The following is a 24,361-nucleotide window of genomic DNA, read 5'->3' on the forward strand; positions in this document are numbered from 1 at the left end:
ACTTCCTCCTAAGTACATGCATAGAGGAGTGGAGGTTGCTAGTAATACCACCGATACGCTTGATATAGACAGCTTTAGGTCCCTTATATAGAGAGACAAAATCAGAAGGAAGCACATCACATACGAGTCCTTGCTAGACTCTGCAATTTGTTGCTATACTTTTGTTAAAACTGGAGGCTTAGCAAACTTATGTTTAGCCTAGTTAGTTAAGAGTAGTGTGATCTCCCTTTTACACCCAAATTCAAATTCTCTTTCCGTAGTTCAGACAAGATTAATTCAAATACCACTCAAATCAATAAGAAAAACAATATGGATATTTCTAATCCATATCACAATTAATTTGATTCTTTAACTCTGGTGATTAGGAAACACAAATCTCATTCTTGACATAGCAAAGACATTAATCATGATGATTGAGACCAGGAGAATTTAAGATACAAAAGTGGAAGAGTGACTCTTAGAGGGAGACTTGAAACTTAATTAGGACTTATTTTCTTCATCTTACCCACCAATGTTGAAAAGGTGTTATAAATTCGGTCATTTTGCATTACTTAATTGGCCTAAAAAAGCACCAACTTACTCATTCTAAATTCACCACAATCTCATTCTTAAGTTTCATCCTCCCTAGCTTCTAAATTTCACCCTATCTTCCACCAGTTGTTGCATTTGATAGGGAACAATGGGTTCCAATTTTGCTCAAATTACACTAGCAATGGCGCTAATTGCTTCAATGCTGGCCGTTAGCACAGCCAATAAGGATTGGCAATCTGGTAATTACAGCGGTTGGGGCTTCAGCCATGGCTCATATCACCTCAATAAGACCCAAGGACCAAACAAGATCGCTGTTGGTGGCTCAGAAAACTGGCATTTCGGATTCAACTACACAGAATGGGCTTTGAAGAATGGACCATTTTACCTCAAGGACACTCTCGGTGAGTATCCATTTTTCTGTGCATTTTTGGCTTTACTTGTTGTTTGCAAAGATCTTACTTGTTTAGCTCCCCGTATTCAATTCTTGTTGCAAATTTTATCGGGAACTTTGAAACATAACATGTCAAGCGGTCGACCTAAAATCGAAAAATATCGCTCGTTTAAATTCTAATGTAACTAGAATGTTTTCTCTGCACAATTTGTTCAGCATGAGAAACGCTTTTTCTTTTGTTCATAGAAATGAACAACTATAGTTACATGATAAATGGTGTTTTGCAGTTTTCAAGTATGATCCACCGAATAACACCACACGTCCTCACAGCGTCTACTTGTTCCAAGACTTTTGGAGCTTCTTGAACTGTGACTTGAGTCGAGCAAGAATGGCGGGAAATCAAACACAAGGAGGCGGAGACGGCTTTGAGTTTGTTCTCAAGAGGTGGCAGCCTTACTACTTCGCTTGCGGCGAGCATGATGGTTTACATTGTAAGGACGGATTGATGAGGTTCCCTGTCTTCCCAATGTTTCGTGGCTAGTGACCAATCGATGTTGAAACGCAGTATTAAGGCAATGCACAAAACACACTTTGCATTCGTGTTGAGCAAATAATAAAGAGACTTGGTATGCAAGTTTTTGAGAGAGTATAGTTGATAAGTTCAATGACATAGGTATTGACCATGTCTACTATTTAATTATTATTGTTCTTTAGTGATGTTTTACTATGTAACCAAAAATTTGAAATAGTTTTTGGAAATTTGAAATTGAATGTTAATGGTAATGTTGTACTAATTAAACCTCTTATATTTCCTCTTCAGAAATAATATTACATTGAGGTAGTGCATTCTCATTTTATTATTAAAAAAAATTATATATATAAAAAAGAAGATTATCCTTGTGTTTAGTGCAATTTTCTTCAAGTCATTGCATCTCGATTTCAAACCCTGCTCCTTATGGTAGATTAGGGTATAAGCTTTTGCACAGCTGGTTCATGCTAACATGTAATATTAGCAAACAACCACTCAACTTTAGCAAATTCTAACTTTTGCAAATTCTTACTGAAGGGCATCAAATTCTCCAGCAAGGGGGCCAAGCAAATAATCGAGCAATAGCAAATTTGGAAAATTAGCAAGTTGGTCAAATTGCAGCGATATTAATTGGTTGAAAGAGACCAAGTAGTTTTTCCAAGCGAACCCGAAGCTAATCCAATTGAGCAAAGTGCGTGCCATACAATTGAAAAATTCGAGAGTAGGGAAAAGATGTACAACTCGGTGAACTAACTAAAGAGGAAGCAGAGAAGAACAGACGATGTCACCCCACTTTTTAAAAATCCTACTTATGAAGACGAGTTACCCTTTCTGCAATGCTTCATAAATCCAAATAAGGAGGAGCCTAACAAAGAGTTAGAAAGCCAAACGGATGAAGACGTACGACAGAGAAAGAGACAAGGGATGTGACAAGTAGGAGGAAGACTTCCAAGACCCCGCTTGAAGTCCACTACTCAAATTGTGGAAGAAAATTTGGAATTGAACCAAAAGTCGAAGATGTGAATGATAAATTCGATTTCACACCAATGGCCAAGATATGGTGACAACGAAAAAAGAATGAAGAAGAGAAAGAAGTCTCGAGCTTTGAGATTGAAGAAAAGTTAAAATATGCAACACCTCATTGTTCCCCATATGATCACCATTTGAGATTGAAGAAAAGATAAAATGCACACCAAATTTCAAAGCTACAAGGTGGAAGAAAGGGATTCAGAAGAAGATTCATGGAGTTGTTCCCCATATGATCACCATCCTCTACTTCATTCCGCCTTGCTCATGACTATAAAAAATCGTTTCTTGAGAGGTAACCCAAATTTTCTTAAAATTCAGTTCACTTTTTGCATTGAGTTTTGTGCTTCTTGTTTGCATTAACATTGGTTATCCAAAATTCAAGTTTGGGGAGTTCGCTACAAGCATGTCGCATGAACCTTCAACTATGTTCATTCATGCTCCAACAAAAAATTCGGGAAGTTTTCACACCCTCTCTCTCATTAATTTGCTCTTAATTTTCCATGTTTTCTTTATTCTAAAAATTGAGGACAATATTTGATTTTAAGTCTAGGGGTGAGAATTAAAGTTTTAAAAGATTAAAAGCAAGAAAAATCAGTGCATTGAAAAATTTGCGCGGGTTGCAATTTTAACACCCAGACTTATTTTGTCCCATCATGTGCATGGAATTTGTTGTGTTATTGGGTCCTTTTTTTTGGTTAGTAAATTAAGTTGTTTTGTCCTTTTCATATTTTTATGTTCGTTAATTATTCTGTTATCTTTGTCTTGTTAGTTTGTGTCATAGTTCTTCAAAAATAAAAAATTAAAAACAAAATCCATAATTTTTTTTTTTAAAAATGGCAAAGATTTTCTTTTTCTTGAGTCGTTTTCTTTTATTAGACATTCCATAAGTCAATGATAATACTTTGCTTTTCTTTCGGGTCACAAGCTTATTTGAATTGGTGCTTTTTATGTGGAACTTCAGTTGTTTTATATCGTTAATCAGATTCCTACATGATTATTCTCAGGTTCATTTTATATAGACAGTTAGTATGACTAGCTCTTAACTTCGAGAATTATATGTGAATTTTAAGTGAAAACTTATTGAACGTTTGTGAGATTTTGAGCCTCTTGCATATTCTTTCTTGTGAGTTTTATGATAATATTGTCATTCATTAGAACTTGCTTCAATATCTCTCGAGGAGAAATTCTAAATCATGCAACATTAGGGAGATGATTTTGGCCATCTTTGGGTCATTTGAGCCTTTCTAGCTAACCTTTTATGTTATATATCCCTAGTTATCCTTTTGAAGCCAAACACTTAGCATTTTCTTTCATTGCCATGCATTTAACCTATATTAGCCATACCCTGTAGCTTGAGAGATCCCAAAGTGATGCCGAGGGCGATAAAGGTTGGGTTCTACACAAAGAAGTCACGTGCACCGAGGTACCACTTGTCATATTATCTTTTTTTTTTCTTTTCTAAAGAAAAGAAAAAGAAAATGATAGTATCAAAGAAATTAGGAAAATGGTAGTTTGAAAATTTTCCATTCCTACAATATGAGTCTGGATGCCAAGAATTGAAAATCAAGTTTCAAAAAAGGGCCGGCCAAATTTCATGATGAATATATCTTGGTATTTTCTAAGTTCTAGTTTTTCCTTATCCTTTCTTTCGTAGCCCATAACCTAGTCTAACATTACAACCTTTGTAAAGACCTTTGGTCTTTGGTGTTGCATTAATTTAAATCAGTGGAGAGATGATATGAAGAACAAGCTTATGGGGTTTTATATTGCTTATAATGTTTTGAGTGGCACTTTACCCTTTAATGAGGATATCCGGGGTAAAGTAGGAGTAGCCGAAATTGAAGGAAAGATGAGAGAAAATCGGTTACGGTGGTTTGGACATGTGCAAAGAAGGCCTACTGACGCTCCGATTAGAAGATGCGACTATGGGACAGAGGTTCAGGGCCGAAGGGGTAGAGGAAGACCTAGGAAAACTTTGGAAGAGACCCTAAGAAAAGACTTAGAGTACTTGGATCTAACGGAGGACATGACACAGGACAGAACACAATGGCGTTCTAAGATTCATATAGCCGATCCCACTCAGTGACTTGGATTTTCCAAGTCTCCAACCGAGAAGTTTTCCTCACTCGGGAAATTAAGGGAACACTACCTCAACCTACATGCTCCACTTACAAAGCTTCAACATACAAGCTTCAACAAAAGAAAATTCAAAGAACTTAGCGAAGAAGGCTTTGGTGTATTTAACACAATACGTTGAAATGAAGGAAAGCTTATTTATTGATATCCCCGATAAGTTACAAATATGTACATATACTTGAGTCAAAATAAACAAACAAGAGGGAGCCTTCACAAAGGTGGCTTAGGAGAAGTCTCAGCAGTCGGTAGAGCCCCAGAAAGAGAAGGCACCGGAGGGGGATCATTCGGAGCCTCAGTACTGGACAAAACCCTAGAAGGATGAGGCATCAGAGGTTGATCATTTGGAGCTTCATTACGCGGTACAGCCCCAGAAGACGAAGGCAATAAATGCCTTTGGAACAAACCCACAAATCTTTGATGATCAAGTAAAACCTGACCATCAGATTCCTTCATCTGGTCAAGCTTCCTCTTCATGTTTGTAGCATAGTCATGTGCGAGCCGGTGCAACTGTTTATTCTCATGCCTGAGCCCTCTAATCTCCTGTTTGAGACTCATCACTTCAGCCGCCAATGATTCAACTTGGCGGGTTCGAGCAAATAGGCGTTGGGCCATATTAGACACAGAACCTGCACACTGAACACTGAGAGCCAGAGAATCCTTAACAGCCAACTCATCAGACCGTTTGGAAAGTAGTCTGTTATCTTTGGGAGTGAGAAGGTTCCTGGCCACTACCGCAGCGGTCATATCATTCTTCATCACGGAATCCCCAACTGTAAGAGGACCAGTAGGGGAGACGAAGGATGGGCGCCATATGTTGTCTGGAGAAGGCGGGGCTGCCTCTTCAACAAGGTTCAAGTCAAAACGACGGTCGGAGGGGCCAGACATTTTCAAAGGTGTTGAAGAGAGAAGAGGTCGGACAAATCAAGATCTTAGAAGTGCAAGAATGGAGCTTCTACTGGTGGATATTCAAGTGTGCTTTGGAACTTAATGTCAGCCCCTATAAAAATCTGCACTCGACGAAGCTTCAGAAATCGAAGAGGCGCCTGCTCAGAAATCTAAGAGGCGTTTGCTTTCTCAAAAGCTGGGCTGCTCAGAGACCACGAGGGTCGATCTCAGAAATCGAAGAGGCGTTTGCTTTCTCAAAAGCTGGGCTGCTCAAAGACCACGAAGGCCGATCTCAGAAATCGAAGAGGCTTGCTTTCTCAAAAGCTGGGCTGCTCAGAGACCACGAGGGCCGATCTCAGAAATCGAAGAGGCACCTACTTTTCCAGCCTTGTCAGCACCTGTCACACGCACACTCAGCTTTACGGAAATTATGGGCATTCTGTCGAAGATTTCTGGCGAAGTAGAAAGCACATGAATCGTACTGTTCAATCACCCACTTCCCACACGCAACAGTAACTCATGGGTACCACAGATAACTTTGCCAAAGTTCTCTGACAAAGTTGAGACACGTGAAGCTTGCAGCTCCCGCTACATCGCTCTGACCAAGAAAGGTAAAAGAATTGCAAAGAAACAACACTAACAAAGTTTAGACACATAAATTTTGAAGATCTAGCTACCATATTATTACCCACAAGGGTAAAGGAACAGTACCACTGCTGGATAATTGGAAAGTCCCGGTGTGTCAACCTCTGTGCTTCGTGGCAAGGTAGACTAGCAAACATGCCCAACCTTTACTCACATTCGAGAAAACACTCCCAACAGGATTGCTTGCTCCAAAATCGAAGAGGCATAGCCCTCCGAATCTCGAGAGCCAGACTCCCAACATGATTACTTTCTCAAAAATCGAAGAGAGGGTAAAGGAACAGTACCACTGCTGGATAATTGGAAAGTCCCTGTGTGTCAACCTTTGTGCTTCGTGGCAAGGTAGACTAGCAAACATGCCCAACCTTTACTCACATTCGAGAAAACACTCCCAACAAGATTGCTTGCTCCAAAATCGAAGAGGCACCGCCCTCCGAATCTCGAGAGCCAGACTCCCAACATGATTACTTTCTAAAAAATCGAAGAGAGGGTAAAGGAACAGTACCACTGCTGGATAATTGGAAAGTCCCTGTGTGTCAACCTCTGTGCTTCGTGGCAAGGTAGACTAGCAAACATGCCCAACCTTTACTCACATTCGAGAAAACACTCCCAACAAGATTGCTTGCTCCAAAATCGAAGAGGCACCGCCCTCCGAATCTCGAGAGCCAGACTCCCAACATGATTACTTTCTAAAAAATCGAAGAGACACCGCTCTCCGAATCTCGAGAGCCAGACCCCCAGCAGGATTGCTTTCTCAAAAATCGAAGAGGCATCGTTCTCCGAATCTTGAGAGCCAGATCCCCGACAGGATTGCTTGTTCGAAAACCGAAGAGGCACCACTTTCCCAACTTCAAGAGCTGGACCTCCTTGGATAAAGCTTGTCTGTAATCTTCACACGCAACATCAGCTTTCCAGATACCACAGACCACTTTTTCAAAGTGCTCTGACAGAGTTAAAACATGTGAAGCTGGCAGCTCCCACTACCGTGCTATGACCAAGCAGGGTAAAGGAATAGCATTATTACTTGATGTTAGGGAGACTCCTATATATGTCGACCTCCATCCCTAACGGACAGGCAGACCTGCAAAAATGCTCAACCCTTTCTCTTATCTGAGAGGGCACTCCCAACGAAGCCTTTCGAAATATTCAGCTTTCTTTCCCCCCGATAATACCTCTGTAAACAAGCTATACTAGAGCAAGAATATCTCATATCATCAGGGTTAAAAGCAAGAGTATCCCATATCATGCTTTTTCCCTATCTTTTCCTTTGGCCTTGTTCTTACTTGCAAGACAAGGAGAAAGAGAGCAATCAGTCAGCACTTGGAATCAAGCTTCCAGCCAGGAACTGACTGCCTGGAACCCCTTACCTGATTACCTACCTGGCATTGCTCTCGAGTACTCATCTTCAACATCTTATGCTTCCAGGGAAGATACCGCATCTGCCTGAGGAACAGATAGAGCAAGTGAGAAGGATACAAGGAAGCATGTGGAGACAAGCGTAACAGCACACGTGCCGATACATCCACTACTCTGTCAAAAGCAAAAGTATCCCATATCAGCAGGGTCGAACGTACTCTAGATTTGATGGACTTGTTTTAACCCTCAAATTCTTCAGTCGGCCTTATACTCTGGAGGAAACCAGAAAACCCTCCAGCCCGGTTCAAGAATAAGCCTGTGGAAAGTTACTTCTTCAAAAGCAAAAGTATCCCATATCATCTCTTCTCATTTTTCTTCTCTTTATCCTTCATGCTGCCTGCAAGATAGGAAGAATGTGAACAATCAGCCGGAGCTCTGATTGCTTACCTTGTCTGTCACCTCTTTCAGCAGATCCCCTAGCCCGGCGACTTGGGGGACTCCTACTACATGGTTTGTATCGCGCTTGACCAAGCCTGAAACTTCAAGTAAGCTTCAAGTGAAATTGATACATTACCTTGTGCATCTCCACCAGTTACAGATACCACCCCTGGATGGAGGAAGAGTACTTCCAGAGAAGATGCCACATCTACCTATGAGACATATAAGGAAAGTCAAGACGATACCACACTCCGGTACTTAGAAGTTTCGTGGTTACGAGATCATTCTCCCACAATATTTCCTAATGTCATTTGTACTAAATCATTCACTTGTACTCACTAAAGGAGAGCTTGAACCTATGTACTTGTGTAAACCCTTCACAATTAATGAGAACTCCTCTATTCCGTGGACGTAGCCAATCTGGGTGGACCACGTACATCTTGTGTTTGCTTTCCTATCTCTATCCATTTATATACTTATCCACACTAATGACCGGAGCAATCTAGCGAAGATCACAAAAAGTGACCGTTTTCGCTACCTAGGATCTATCTTGCAAGAGAACGGAGAATTAGATAGAGATCTCAACCATAGAATACAAGCTGGATGGATGAAGTGTACGAGTGCATCCGGCGTGTTGTGTGACCGTTGTAGGCCACTGAAGCTCAAGGGAAAATTTTATAGGACGGCAATAAGGCCAGCGATGTTGTATGGCACAGAATGTTGGGTGGTGAAGCATCAACACGTACACAAAATGGGTGTAGCGGAGATGAGGATGCTTCGTGGGATGTATGGGCACACGAGAAAGGATAAGATTGGGAATGAGGATATCCGAGGTAAAGTAGGAGTAGCCAAAATTGAAGGAAATATGAGAGAAAATCGGTTCCGGTGGTTTGGACATGTGCAAAGAAGGTCTACTGACGCTCCGGTTCGAAAATGTGACTACGGGACAGAGGTTCAGGGCCGAAGGGGTAGAGGAAGACCTAGGAAAACTTTGGAAGAGACCCTAAGAAAAGACTTGAGTACTTGGATCTAACGGAGGACATGACACAAAACCGAGCGCAATGGCGTTCTAGGATTCATATAGCCGACCCCACTTAGTGGGAAAAGGCTTTGTTGTTGTTGTTGTTGTCCAGGTTGAGTAAGTTGTATTGATATTGGTTATTTCACTCACTACACTTGAGTATCTTATGTAAGGTTTGGATAATTCTATTTGGAAAAGTGTTTAATTCACTTAAGTTTGGTGACCCTTTTACATTGCACTGAGGCTAATTTACGGAAGATCTATTTATTTCTTGTTGTCTTTTACTTTTGTTTTGCTCGAGAACTAGCAAACGTTGAGTTTGGAGCTATTTGATAATTGATTTATTTCTCATATTTTCAATCCAATATCCCTAAGTTTTGCTAAAGAGTTTATTTTAAAAGAGCTTTATTAGTTCGTTTCCTTAATTTCAGCCAACATGTGCATTCATAACACTTTTGGTGATAAATCGACTTTCTGGAGGAGTTTTGATGCAAGACCAATTGGAGAAGAATGTTAAGAGGCTGAATATAATTGCATTTAAATTTCATAATTTTTCATAGAGCCAAACGTTCCAGTTTTGTAAATCCTTCCCACAGAAGTTGCATTCCGGTGAAAACTGCACATCTGTGGGAGAATGAAGATTCAGAGCCTTTCCTGGTTGTTCCTAGTGGCGTGCAATAGATTCCTAAAAGCTAAGACATAGAGCTATAATGGTTCCTATTTCTCTAGAATTTTCTAGAAGCTAAATCAACCTCAAATCTAGCATGCAAGATAGATAACATTTTTCCCAAGCCATGAAGGATTCTTTCCTAGTTTGTGTCATTAATTGTTTAGGAATTTGTTTTGTTTTAGTAGACTTTCTAAAAGACATTTTAGGGTTTTTCTAGTATTAATAAGGCATCTCAAGCTCTCTCTACACATCATCACCACACCATAATACCAATATCACCATCTACGCAATTCGCAAAGAAGAGTTTAGGGACGTGCCTTGCCATGGATTCCGGATTCTATCTTTCGTTTATTTTTATTTCTATGTGTAACCAAGTTATTTTTTAAGGTTTGTGATGAAGTCATGACATGAATATTTGAGAAGTACTTTGTTAATTGCTATTTGATTCTGAGCCATGTTATATTCTCAATCTTTGTACACAATTTATTCTAGATTTGAATTTCTAATGACTGGTCACTTTTAGAAATTTTGCATCTAGTTACCAAAATAAATCTATGAGAATGACCAATCAATTAGGTTTACTGGATTTAAGATTAAGTAGATTAGATAAACTAGTGAGGATGAACAATATCAAGCTAGTCTTACTTGGTTGACATAATTCTTGTACGCTTAATGGGCTTTTGTGTATGCCTAACTGATAAGATATGGTTATTATGTAGAGATACATGAGTTGATGTCTCACCACGGATTAATTCATACATTAGAAAGAACAACCTTTAACATTGACTTGGTAATTAGATAGTAGTTGGCTCTAGGGAAAATATATAAAATTGTTGTTGGTGGATTCATAACATTAGGCTTCATTGTTTTTGAAATTCTTCTTGACTTGTGTTTATATTATTTGCTTCTCGTTTTAATTTTATTGTTAGTTTTAGTCTTAATTCATTATTCATTTAACTTATTTTTTGTTTAATTAAGTCTAGCGTGATTAATTGGTTAAATTGGTGTTAAAGTAATCCCCTTGAGTTCAACTTCATATTTGTATATCTTACTACAATTGCAAGTTTAATTTGGTTTAAATTAATTATTATTTAACTTAGTCTAAAAATACATCAACCGGAAAGATGAAAAGGAAACCTAACACTAGATAGGCCCTAGCTAGCAGCTAGCTATAACCATGACCTACTTTTCATGTAAAAGTCCAGTGATCAAGCGCCAAAATCTGTCTAAATCTTTTGGTAGGTTGGAAGTTGGGAGAACTTTCATTCATGGACCATTTTGTGATAAATGAAGGCATTGAAGAGGTTTTATGTACCTCAAATTTTGTTAGCTTCTCCGTGTACCAAATTATATATCTTCAAGTTAATTTGGAGCTAGGGTTTTTTTTTTTTTGAGCGAACGACATTATCTATACTAAAGGGGTGAGAGAGTGGGCTAAACTTCACAATAGGCTAGCAATTATGTGGTTCAAATTCGCCTTTGGCGACAATCGAACACAAGACTTCTCACTTACAAGTGAAGATGAATGTCACTAGACTGTAGTACTAAGGGGCTTCAAGTTAATTTAGTTTCTAAATTTCCAATTGACATTATTTTCAGTTTCCGTAGGCTGGGACCTAGCGCCTAGGCGGGATCTAGGCTGACTATACAGATTGAAGTAAATTCATTTATATTGTATAAAGAAGTGACTATTTATACTAAAAAAATACATAATTGTATTGACATCCATAAATTGTAAAATAACATGACATATAAATTGCAATATTATAACATATTAAAAATATAGAGAACATGTATATAATGAGTATTCATCCAAGTATTCAACAAGTTTCTTACAATTTACTGAACAAAAATAAAATGCAAAATGAAAGCTATCGTTTTTCTGTTTAAGTGAGAGTTGTGACCTAAAAGGGTGTCTAGACGAGTCTAGACGGACTAAGTGAATGCCTAAAAAAGTCTATAGGCCTTTTCTTAATTTTTAAACTCCTATGCAATAACTGGGATAATAGACAGCCTCCTAACGCCTAAACGGAAATTGTTAAGACCGTGGTTTTATGTGGATGAAAAATATTAATGGAAATTATATCTAGTGTCAGCCTTTTTCATTACTTGTAAATAAATAAGTTATTATCATGTGTTTTACTTTGCTTCTTGGATTGTAATTTGTTCCACTTTACCCCCGAATTCGATTATTTAACCCTTCAATTGCATAGGCTTTGTTTTCCTACGTCCTTTAAACTTTCAATTTAGTTTTGATCTCATTCATGTAAATATCCCCCAGTCCTCAATTCTATTAAATTGGTATATTTGAGGATTATTTTCGTCCACTTACAGTACGCCTTCGGATATTATGTAGATGAGTTGAGTTTCAATTCCTCTTCAATTTTTCTCCTTACTCAATGAATAGAATTCTGAGTCTGACAAAAATAATAATAGAAGTCTACGTATTTACTAATTTTACACTAACAAAAAAAAAAAAAAAAAAAAGCTTTCCCAACGACTGCGCTGACAAGTTTTTACGCAAAAGAGTTCAATTTTCGCCGGAAGAAATGTTAGAATTTTGCCAGATTAAAAAACTTTTTCCAACAAATACCAAGTTCACTAAGAGAAGTTTTGCTGCGAAAGCAACTTGTTTTTTATAGTGTTATTGCGAGTGTAGCTTCATATTTTTTAGGCATTGTGATGAGTCCATATTATACCATATATTTTACCATAATCTTAGTATTAATTATTGGTTATTTTGATAGAAATTTCATACTTTGTTATGTATTTTCAATGTAGCATATTCGATTTCCTTTGGAGCAAAAAGTGATCAAACGAATCAATTTTGGAGTGATTCCAATTGGAAGATGTTCATGAGTGTTTCAAGATATTTGTGTCAAAGTTTCAGATTTTTCTACCAAGCCGTTTGACCGTGGAGAAGAAAATAAGACCCAGCGCGCAGCTTTCCCAGATTGACATATTTGGACGTTTTGGGCATTTTGAAGGTCAATATGACATATTTTGAGGAAGATTCCTTCTAAGGATTTATAGGGGACATCGTCAGCTTTCAATAGATATCTTTTGAGACCAAATCGGAGTTGCTGTGGTTGGTCAAAAGACTAAATTTCTGAGAAGTCCGAATTTTAGTTCAAATAGGAAACCTTTTATTTTCTGTTTTATTATTTTATTATGTTTCCTAGTTTTATTCTAAAACCTTCAGGGTTTTATTTTGTTGTAGTATAGATAAAGATATTTCACTTGGGAGAAAGAGAAGGAGAGAATGACACACCCCAACCCGGAATACCCACTTGGACTCCGAATCAAGCTGTGTTGGTTGACACTTGGAAGGTGACAAAGCCATAAAGTGTAGTGTAGTGGAAAAATGTTAATAAATTTAAACCTAAAAGTGCCTAATTGGAAGAGTGCACTATGAGTGGGAATGAATCTATTTCACACGTGATGACAGAGCATAAGTAAAGTATAGTAAAGTGGAAATGAGAATTATGCCATCGAAGGTAACCATCTATACCAATATTTGCCAAGAATTCTTGTCGATACGAAAGCTCAACTACTAAAACCTGGAAGGGCAAAACATAAGGGTGAGTGAGCCTGAAATAAAGTTTTATAAAAACCTTTCTAAAAACATGGTAACCCCTCGCCGTAAAACAAGTATAGTTTCCAGAAAATCATACTACATATAAGTATGAAATCAAGTGCATGCCAACAGTAAATCTAGAACTATGCCACAACACAATCTCAATGGCAATATAAATATAATCATGTGCATGCAAGTCAGAGTCACCTAATGTGACCTGTAGGACTGCACCTGCTTATCAATCTATGTTAGCACACGAGTCGGAGTCACTTAATGTGACCAGTACGACAGGGCTAGGTGTAATAATATACGCTCTAGTACTACAATCACGTGAAGGCTAGCGTTATTCACTATCACATGCGAGTCGGAATTGCATAATGCAATCTGTATGACAGGGCTAGCACCTACTTGGATCCAAGGCGAGCATGCGGTGCTGATGTGAACGACACGTGAAAGACTAACCTGGCCTAGGCTGAGCACTAACACCTGGGTGTAGCAATGATGAGCCACTATATGAATATGAGCATGCCATAATGATGCAATAATTCCAATCAACATAATAAACTTACCTGAACTTACCTGCGCATCTCGTCTAATCATCTTGGTATTTCACAACAGTGCAACATTTCTCATAACATAATTTAATCATCGCATGAAGTGCATAAATCAATTCAAAAGTATTTGTGGAAACTATCAATCATATAAGTATGTATATATATATATACATACATACATACATATACTACAAAAAGGAAAAGACCCACTCACCTGAGGTCCACTCTATAACTCCCAAGCACGAATATCGAGGCATCACGAACGATCAATGCTTAGAACAGTTATCAAATCACATCTCAGGGATTCTTAACGATAGAACACGTAACTTACATAAAATACATCCCCAAGGACGTTCAAGAATGATTTCAAAACCATTGACCAAAAGTCAATCGTTGGTCAAAGGTCGGTGGTAGGGTCCATAAGCCTACGTAACTCAATCCGGAAGATCCACACCTCGGATTTCCGATCCTTAACTTTCAAAGATCCACATTATGCTTCTAGAATATCATACTAAAGTTTCATTACGATCCAACAGTTGGATCTCCGCCAATTGCAAATTCAAATGGCGGTCAACGTTTTAGTTTACGAACTTATAATCCAATTCGGGAATATCCGTACTTCGGATTCCCAATCCTTAAGTTTCTAATATCCTCAAATATTACGTACTATAATGTATTAAAGTTTGGTGACGATCCAACGGTCAGATCATCAATTCATATAAGGATTAAGTAGCGGTCTCTATCAAAATTATGTTCAAATGATGAGATTTCATTAATCGGACTTCACCTATGGAATTGGGGTATCAAGCTTAGCTTAGGAAGGTCAAGGGGTGCCTCGGCTCACATGCCGCCACACACGACGGTCGGCTGCCCCGACTCGTCGGAAAAAAAATCAACTATTTCTAAACATTCTCAAATTTCACAAAAATGAAGATCTCAATAAGCAGAGCAAGTTTTATACCTGTGGTCAAGTCCAATTTGGACGGAAAAAGCCTCAAATCGCCACAAACCCGTCGGAAACCCTAGAATGGGTGTTCGTCGATTCGACTTCTCCAGTGTTCCAACGCCCCTATCACTGGTTAGGTCTTGTTCTTGGGTCCAAGGGGAGTTGATTAAGGGTAGTGGTGGGTGGTGAACAGTTTTGGACCTAAAAACCTTCGAATTTGGGTGGAGATGGTAGAGGGGAGGTTGTGGAAGAGATTGCAGGTGTTGGATGATGATGGTTCGACGAGAAAAATGGCGGAACCATTGGAAATTTGGTCGGGTAGGTGCATAGATGGGTCGACGGGAAGGGAAGGCTGGGAGCTTTCTCTCCCCTCTCCTAATTGGTTATCTCTCTCTCCTCTAATTTCTTATTGGTCCTTCCCCCTTTAATTTGATTGGTTACAATTCCCACATGGTGGGAGTTTAATTAGTTTATAAACTAAAATTTGAGTAAACAATTTTAAATGTCCGTAACCATACCGTTATAATTCGAACTCATAAACGGCTTTCGCCTATGCGTTCGTAGCTTCAAGATCTATTCGGAAACATTAATTGTGACTTCAAACGGTCAACGAAAGTCAAACATCCTCGCCTCTAAGGGCATTTTCGTAAAATCACTATTTTTAAATTTATAAAACTTAAAATTAGGGACGGGTTGTCATAGAGAACACACACACTACTTTGGAAGATTCAAGTTTATTTTCAAGGTGTTTTCTATCCATGTTTTTAATAATATTTTGTTTTATGATTGTTAGTAACTAATTTCTGTTTGCTAGGGCGAGGCCACGAGTCTTAGCAAGAATATGTAGTTTCTTTTCAATTTGCTTATGATATTGTGCATGCAAGTTTTGAATTATTAATCATTGGTTTAAACTATCTAATTGTCTTGATGATTAGCCACCATTAGGATATTCAGAAAAGTAATTTGATGCAATTTTGGCGGAGGGTTGTTCCTAAAATTGACGTTGGCTTCTTGTGGTTAATATGTGTAACTTCTTAGGACGGACGACACATCTTGAGGGTTATATGGTTTTTCAAAAGTTTTCACAAAACTTAATGACTCTTGCATGTTCACATTCAATCTGGATGCCACGGATGGGTTGCATGATAGATATATGTTCTATATTGGAGGTTCCAAGTAGGATATATATTAGGAAAACCTAACCTTCAAAATATGCATGAGTAATTCATAAGTAATTGGAAGAACTATGTAGGATTGTTAAGGTGACGGCGGAACCCTAGTGCTTAAATTTATTTTCAAAACTATTTTCTTTTGTTTTGTTTACTTTCCCAATTTGTTTAATTATTTTTAATTAAATTCGTTTTTAATATTTAGGTCATTAAATCAACCTCTTCCAAACTTTGTTTTCAAATAATTAATTAGATTTGGTTTTAACATAAATTATTCATTCAATCCCTGCGGAAACGACCTTGCTTGAGCTGTTATACTACAACAACCTTGTACTCTTGCAAGTATTTTTAAGTGTTTTTATCCTTATTTTTGCATGTGGTAAAATCCCTATCGCATTGCATGTGATGAAATTAACGGAAAATTGTAACGATTGATGGTTGAGGAGAAGTGGGCACGAATTGAAAATTTAGGGGTCAAAACAACATAAAAGTTTAGCAGGGTTCAGAACCATAGTGAAAGTTTGAAAGTAAAAGCAGAACAATGACCTAAATTCAAGGAAGATTGCTTTAAGTTTTTGGTAAAAACTAAGTTCAAAATGTTCTGCCACTAAAGGAGATATGAGTTAAATAAAGGTTAGTGAATTTTGTAGATGAATTTGGTTATGATTTCAGAAGGAATTCGATATAATTTCAGAAGGAAATGACGAGGTTTCCAGGAGGAGTTAGAATCGAGGATATGAACTCAAAGCTTAAGTTATTCGTGCATGGCGTGGCGGTGGACTCAGTGGTAGTGGTGGTTTTCAGAAGGGGTTTATGATTTCCTGGCTCACCATCAACTTTAATGTTCATAATTTTCATCAGTAGGGCAGCAGTCTTTAATTAACCTGATGGGGTAACGCTGCGGGCGGTCAGTAGGCAAGCAGTCTAAAATCAACATCAATGAGGTTGGTTATGACTCTGGAAAAACAATGCACTTCAAGACACTTTTTTTTTTTGGACAAACTAAGATACTTTTCCATTAAACAAACAAGGAAAAGAGAGTCCAAAAGACATCTCACAACCAAAATCAAGCCTAGCAGGAAAAAGTAAATACAACACAAAGCCGAAAAGGCATAGCTAAAAGACAACAGAAACCCTAATAATAAAGAGGAAACCAGCAGCCACCACCAAATTTGATGCGCCTCCATTGGAAGGCCACCACCACCAAAAATCGAACCAAAAACAGCAACCAGATCAAAGGAAAATGGGGGTGAGCGAGCCACCAGCGCTATGAACGCTCCCATAATCCTACCAAATAGTGCAAAAAGCACTTTAACAGCCACCCAAAACCCAAGCACGTCACCAAGGACAAGAACCCGAGGCTGAGAAGCAGGGGTTGGTAGTTGTGGACTCACGACGGAAGGAAACATCGGAGCAGGAAGGTGTCTACAGGTTTCGATCTGAGACAAGCTCAAAGAATTGAGACAAAGCTTAAACGAACTGAGACAAAGCTCAAAGAGAGCCAAAAAGAAAACAGAAAAAAGCACCGCAGGAAAAAAACAGAGGAGGGAAGGCGTGATAGGGGAAGAGGGATGACTTGAGGGTATGGGTAGTGGGTTGGGTTGCAGCAGGAGAGAAATGGGTGGAGGGGAAAGGAGGATAAGGGCGAGGGAAATGGGCTAGAGAGGAGAAGAAAAGGGGGAGCAGCAAGGGAAAGCCGGCCGACTCCAACCAGAAGAAGGAGTCGGTGCGAAGGCTGGGAATTTGGGGGGGATCCTGGCAGCCCCAAGCTTTGAACTCTGCAACACTTGTACACTCTTTTGGCATTCTAGTTGGGGTATACGGGTATGGGATCCTTCAAGACACTTTATTTCAGAATTTAAAAGTAAAAATATTAATCTAGATGTTTTTGGCCCGTCTGTCTTCCAATATTGTTTGTAAAATAAGTCTAAAAAAATTTCACAGGAGGGATTCTGGAAAACAAAAAAATGAATCCGATATACTCACAACCCATTATGAAGAAACAAAATGTGTTCTTCTCCAACTTGTTAAAAAATTATTTGTGCTTAAAATGAATCATTGTTCGAATAAGTAAAAAGACATTTTTATATAGAATTGTCTTTTACTTATTTGAATATGATTCATGTGGAGTAAAAAATAATTTCAAAATTTTTAGAGACCACACGTGGACTTTTTTCCGAATAAGACAAGAATTCCCTCATTAAATGGGGAGGGCCACAAAAATTCACATGCACAGTCCAACATCTTGGAGGCTAGAGCAGCTGACTACACCATCATCAAGCTCCCTTGCTCATGGTAAGGAGGAATAAAAATATGATTAGTTACTACATCTTATCTTTAATATTCTCTTGATTGAAGATCAACTTAAACAAACATGGATTTCCAATCATATCCAGTCAAAGATATTTCCAAGATAATCCCAAGATATTATGTAACAATTAATATTTTTAAGATTATTCTTTTCTCCTCCATTTTATAGATGACTCACCTTGGCCAATCAGATGCCGCCACGTGTAGGAAAAAAACCTTAGGCCAGCCACCTCCATATAAATACTCCATCTCCACTAGTTTCTGGTAATCTTTTGCTACACAATTAAGCTCTTTCTCTCTCTCTCTCTCTCTCTCTCTCTCTCTCTCTCTCTCTCTCTCTCTTCAGAGAAACAAACTTAGGCATCAGAGATCCATTGGCCAAAACTCCTCCCCCCCTCCAACCTCGTGGGCACGTGAGGCTTTGGCCTTGATCACAAGTGTTCATTTGTTTTGTACGTACAATTTTGTCAGGACTGAAGGTGGCGGAATTTTGCTACCATAATTCATATTAAGTACAAATAATTTGTCTTTTTGTTTATACTTAGTTAAAGGAGGTCTCAAGTTTGAGTAATATAAAAGACGAGGATTGTAGATGCAAATTTCCGCCTTCTTCTTCTTGGACGAAAATGCACTTGCAAAGCAATTAACACCTGAGGTCAAGGCCAAGAACCTCACACACCCACGATGAATTGGGGGGGGCTTTGGTCGAAGAACCTCCGATGCCAAAGTTAGAATTTGAGGGAAAAGTGTTTAGAGAAATTTGGAGAATTTTATAAGAGAATTGGACTTAGGTTTTTGGGAGAAATGAGAGCTATTTATAGGGGTGTGGCCGGCCCCTATTTGGAGAAAAGGGGTCCAGCCACATATGGTGGTTTTTGGCTCTAATTTCAAGATATTATGTCAAAATAATATCTTGCAATCAATTAGAAAGTTAACTAAAAAATTAACCAATTAATTAGAAAATTAATTAATTAATTTTGGTAATTAATCATAATTTGAAAAGAATAAATAGGGATTACCTTGTGGGGAGGATTTGATGAGGATTGATGAAATAGGTTTTGAATAAATACTTATTTTGTTCATCTTTGACCTTGATTGAGCCATTATTGTCTGCTTCTTGAGCGTGGGAGTTCCGGTGTATCTTCAGGGTAATTTTATCTTTTTTACCCAAAAATCCACGTGTCGCCTCCATATTTTTCTTGATTATTTTTTGTTCCACAAATGCCCCACACCTGTTGGGCTACTCGCAGAAAAGGGGCAACAAGTGTAGAGATCTTCTTCCTTTAGGAAACATAGGATTGTTTCCTATTTTGATATAATTCCCTTTTTAATTGGAAATTAGATCCTTCTAGGAAAGGGAAATAAATTACTTCTAAAGTTTATTTAAGTCTACCTTAAGTAGATTATTAAATCAACTTTAGAGAGTAATTTATACTACCCTACAAGAGAGAAAGAGCTAGAGGATATTTATTCCCCCTCCCCTAGCAATCTTCTACACTTGCCTGTGCAAAAGGTCATCTTTTGTTGCTTTCTTCGTCTTCACGCCACATCAAGGTAAGAAAAAATTAATTTTTACTTGTCTTTGTAATTTTTGGGTGCATCGGGGCTTAAAATTTGGCTCGACGAGGGTCGAGGATGTGTGAAAAATTGGTTGGAGTGGACCATGGCATGGTTGCTGCCGTGGGACTGCTTGGCGCTGCGATGGCTAGGTCGAGTTGATAGGCGCTGGGCTGAGGAGGCTCGGGCTCGTGCTGGAATGGGAGGAAGGTAGGCGTAGGCCTTATTCCTAGGTAGGATGACTGGACTTTGGCCCACAAGAAAAGTGGAAGAGGGAGGCGCGAGGGCGCCAACTCTCCCTTTGTGCTAATGGGTCGTGAGGCCTACGGGCCGATAGAGAATAGACCAGGTCGTGGGGCCTGGCGTGGCTACTGGGTTCTTGCAGCTTGGATCTTCAATTTTTTTTAATTGTTTTTGGGTAGCCGTCAAATGAATTTTTTCTTACGCCTTTGTAGAATTTCTTTAAGCATGTCTTCTTCAACCCAAAAGGGTGATGATGGTGTTCCGCCGTTGTATCGTCAAGGCGAGTCTTTGAGTAAGGTGGGTTACTTCAAGACTGCTCACTTCAAAATTAGCTCTGATGATTCATTTAGAGACTTTCTCGAGGCGTATGGGCATGCCATTTCACCGGGGGTGCGTGTGAAGCACATCAAGGAAGGTGGCAGCTGTGAGCCATATGGTGAGGATCAAAGAGCCATCAAGTTCCATCCTTATTACTTTGTGTTGGGATTTACTCTTCCCACGCAATGTTTCCAAGGGGTGCTCTGCTCCATGAACTGCGCCTCTGCCAAATGTTCTCCTAATGCGGTTTGCGTGATGGTGGGATTTCACAATGTAAGCCAATTCTTTGACTTGGATTTGACTGTCAACGAATTTTGGTATTTCTATGACATTGGCCACATTGAAGGAGTTGGGTAGCTACGATCTCGCCATAGGCTCTTTGACCAATCGAGCAAAGGAAACCATAATTGGGCCAAAGAGACTTTGGAGATAAACAGAGAATAGGAGTTTGATTCTTCCTATGAGTCGCGTGTTCCAACGATTTTCATCTCCGGTAAGTAGACTGCTTAACACTTTTGCTAGGCTGTTTTTCGATTTACTAATTGTCTTTCTCCATTCTCGTAGATTCAGAATTTGGCTCGACCCCTAAAACTTCTCAAAATATGAAGAAGGTACATATTGCCTTTGGCATCCATTCCGAGTACCGTGAGTGGCATTGGCTGCTTAGTCCTATTCGTCGGGAGAAAGGTGGGCTGCCCTCGAGAAATGAGATAAAGCGAATTAAGGCTGAGGTGTTAGCTCATCCAATCATTGTAGTTGAGTCTGTTGCTCATGAAGGTGGAAAGAAAAGATCTCCCCTACCTGCTCAAGAGATGCCGTCTGCTCAGGAGATGTCGCGCATATTCAGTCTTCTTCCACTGTTTGCGAAGGTTCATCGGCTACTCCCAAGCTCGTGATTAACTTGACTTCCCCTAAGGGCGAGAAAGAGGAGGCTGGTAGATCTGTGTCAGTGGTGCATGCCGCTCCGAATATGGCTAGTTCAATTGCTGACAAGATTGATGTTGAGTGCATAAAGTTACACTTTTACGCCCTCTTTTACTTAGGTTTTGACTTAAAATTTCCATGCACAATGTATTTTGTTGTTTGTATTGTATTTCACGATGAAAGTAAGAGTTTGAAGAAATCATCTTATTTTGAATATCTTAAGAGCCTAGAATGGATAGTTTAAAGCCCAACTCGCCCAAGACCAGACCATAGCCCACAATTTGCCCAGGATTCGCCAGAAAAGGCCCTTACAGAACAGCCAAGTTGCTAGCTTTGCCCCGAAATGCTCAGAACGAATTAGAAAATGGGCCATATATGGTTGGAAAGCCCTGGAAGTCTTCTTTTTGATGGTCATCATAGCTTGTGATTTGGAGGTTTTAACAAAAAGTTATGACAGAATAAAGAGGAGCTATTCAGTTACAAATTCTGATAACAGCTAGTTTTCAGTTACTCCAATACTAAAAGCTGGTTGTTATGAGTTATAAATGAGAGTCAATTCAAGGATGTAAATGTGTCAGATGTTAGATAAGTCCTAAGCCTTTTAATAGGAGACAAATACTCAACAGAAGGAAGAGAATCTGGAGAGAGAGAGCATGAGTCTTCGGCCTTGAGCAGTTTCTAGGTTCTAGCTTTCTTGACTTTTTATGTATTTTGTTTTTATGGATACTTAGGGCTGCTTTGAAGTAGGGATGGGCAACGGTTATGGCGGACGGGTAACCGCGGTTATTTACCCATAACCATTTATGCTCATACCCGTATAATCGTTTACCCGTTGGGTAATTACCTAAACGGTTATACCCATACCCATAACCGTTTATAAACTGTTAACCATACCCATAACCGCATACCCATTTAACCGTAACTGTTTAATACCCGTTTACCCATTGACCATTTTTAACCCGTTTATCTTCTTTATTTTTACCATTACCCCTTTTCACTTGTCTACATGATTTTTAACAACTTGAAAATTAAAAAAAAATGTCATAATTTTCTTTTTTTTGACAATTAAACACCGTTATAGGTACATTCATCATACATTTCCGTATTTTAATTTTTTAAGTCCTTATACCATTCCAATAATTGAAATAATAGTTTACTGACGATATTTTTAACTGTTACCAATAAAGGTAAATATAATATTTGTTAAGTATTATTGGGTTACAAAAATTGTTTAGGAGACATTTTTGTCAATTTCACGGTTACCCGCAAGGAATTTAAATTAATTTAGCGAATTCCTTGATGATGAGAATCATCATTCCTGTAGCAGTGTTATTGAGAGAAGGATTGATGAATTCCTTGCTAATTTATTGAGTGCTAAGTATTATTGGATCGAGAACATGGTTTGTGTTAATTTTACATATATAAAATAAATGGGTAAACGGTTACCCGTTTATAATCGTGGTTAATACCCATAACCGCCCATTTAAATTTCATGGGTAAACGGTTATACCCATAACCGTTTATTTATCTAAACGGTTACCCATAACCGTAACCGTTTAATTTAAATGAACGGGTAACCGCGGTTACCCGTAACCAATGGGTATTTTCCCATCCTTACTTTGAAGCCCTAGACATGATTGAATTAATGTTATAATGCAGCTTTAGTTTATCAATTTCATTTGCAAGCTAGAATCAGTTTTCTGTTCAATCATTTCAAACGCATATTTTCAAGCTTAGCTACCTTGTTTATGTTTGTTTTCTGTTGAGAATGATAAAGATGATTGCCATATCTTCTTTCATTCATTAGCAACATATGGTTAGGTTCAGAACTAATCATGTAAATTGATTCCATGAAGTTCTAGGATAAATGCCATGTTCTAGGGTTCATGTGAAGTTCATAATCCTCTTCGTTCTTAATGAGTTTCTAGGTGCTAAATCTGAGTATATGCCGTGCTAGGTTGCACTTACAAATATAAGTTTTATGTATATGCCATGCATCTAACATGCAAAGTAAGAGAGGATTCATACAATCTAGTTATATGTCATGCTAGATATGTGAACATCTTACTTGTGCATTTGAAAGGGATAAGTTAAAAGATCATATCACTGATTTAGGAATGTTTAGGAGAAAGCCTTTGTTCATTTTTAGTCAGATTTATGTCCTAAAAATGTTGCTAACCTATTCCATGTCTGAGGTTTGTTTTTAGATAGTTCTAATTTTTCCCTTTTCTTTCTGTCTTTATTTCTTTTCCAAAATTACTCAAACCCCCCATTTTAAGTCATAGGAGTCTTTAACTAATGCTAATTTGTAAGAGTCAAAGGTTTTACTAAGTTCTTTCGCAGTCCCTGTGGTTCGACACCCTTACTTGTGCCACTATACTATCCTTATATTTGCACTCGAAAGGAACTTCAACAAAATGGCGCCGTTACCGGGGACTGCACTTAAACAACTTTGTAATTCCTTTTAGTTTTGCTTACTAACTTAATTTATTTTGTTTTCAGTTGTATGTCTTTCAATCCATCTAAGCAGCCCATTGATTTAGAGCAGCTACAAAGTGTGTGGTATTGAATTTTTAGTCTTTTTGAGTCATGATTAGAGCTATTTGCAATTAAATAATGGGAATGTACATGTTTAACTTAGTCTTGCAATCATAACTTTGGCTATGCTTTGAAAGTTGTTGTATCTTCTATATAATACCACTGTTCACAATTCTAAGAATACTTGTGAAAAGTTACTAGTTCAATCCTTAGAAGAAGGATAGTGGAGATTGCCTTTTGTAAAATTTTGTGCCCATTTGCTTCTTTTAGAGGGATTAAACTATTTCTATTCCTATCATTTTCTTTCAAATTCATTTCAAATGATCTCATTACTCATTTTTGATTGAATACTAAGAGTTATTCTTTTTTGTGGATACTTGTGCTTATTATCAACCATGAATGAACTCATTGAGACGATGTTAGGTTGTGCATGTTTTAACTAGTACAATGGCCTGATTCCCTACCTTTGTTATGTGAGTCATTAACCATTTTGAAGCTAAACACAGCCATATTTTTCATCACCCACACTAAACTTTACCCATTTTCCCCCATTATAGCCATTCCCTATAGCTTGGGGAATACCAAAGTAATGAAGAA

The 24,361-nt window shown here is 38.4% G+C and overlaps 1 protein-coding gene across 1 annotated transcript; it reads left to right on the forward strand.

The window, feature by feature from the left end:
• Positions 1 to 610: 610 nt before the first annotated feature.
• Positions 611 to 1,783, forward strand: LOC126586154 (uncharacterized). Its single transcript, XM_050250857.1, has 2 exons — positions 611 to 932; positions 1,210 to 1,783. Exons 1-2 carry the CDS (start codon positions 680 to 682, stop codon positions 1,461 to 1,463), a joined length of 507 nt encoding a protein of 168 aa, XP_050106814.1. The 5' UTR covers positions 611 to 679; the 3' UTR covers positions 1,464 to 1,783.
• The last annotated feature ends 22,578 nt before the right edge of the window (positions 1,784 to 24,361 follow it).

Source organism: Malus sylvestris, chromosome 10 (assembly GCF_916048215.2).
Source record: "Malus sylvestris chromosome 10, drMalSylv7.2, whole genome shotgun sequence".
Classification (NCBI taxonomy): domain Eukaryota; kingdom Viridiplantae; phylum Streptophyta; class Magnoliopsida; order Rosales; family Rosaceae; genus Malus; species Malus sylvestris.

Excerpts from the sequence above, each read along its gene's own strand:
- LOC126586154 (XM_050250857.1), top strand. The coding sequence starts at position 680 with ATGGGTTCCAATTTTGCTCAAATTACACTAGCAATGGCGCTAATTGCT. Across the intron at positions 933-1,209 it reads TTACCTCAAGGACACTCTCG|TTTTCAAGTATGATCCACCG; the intron begins GTGAGTATCCAT and ends GGTGTTTTGCAG.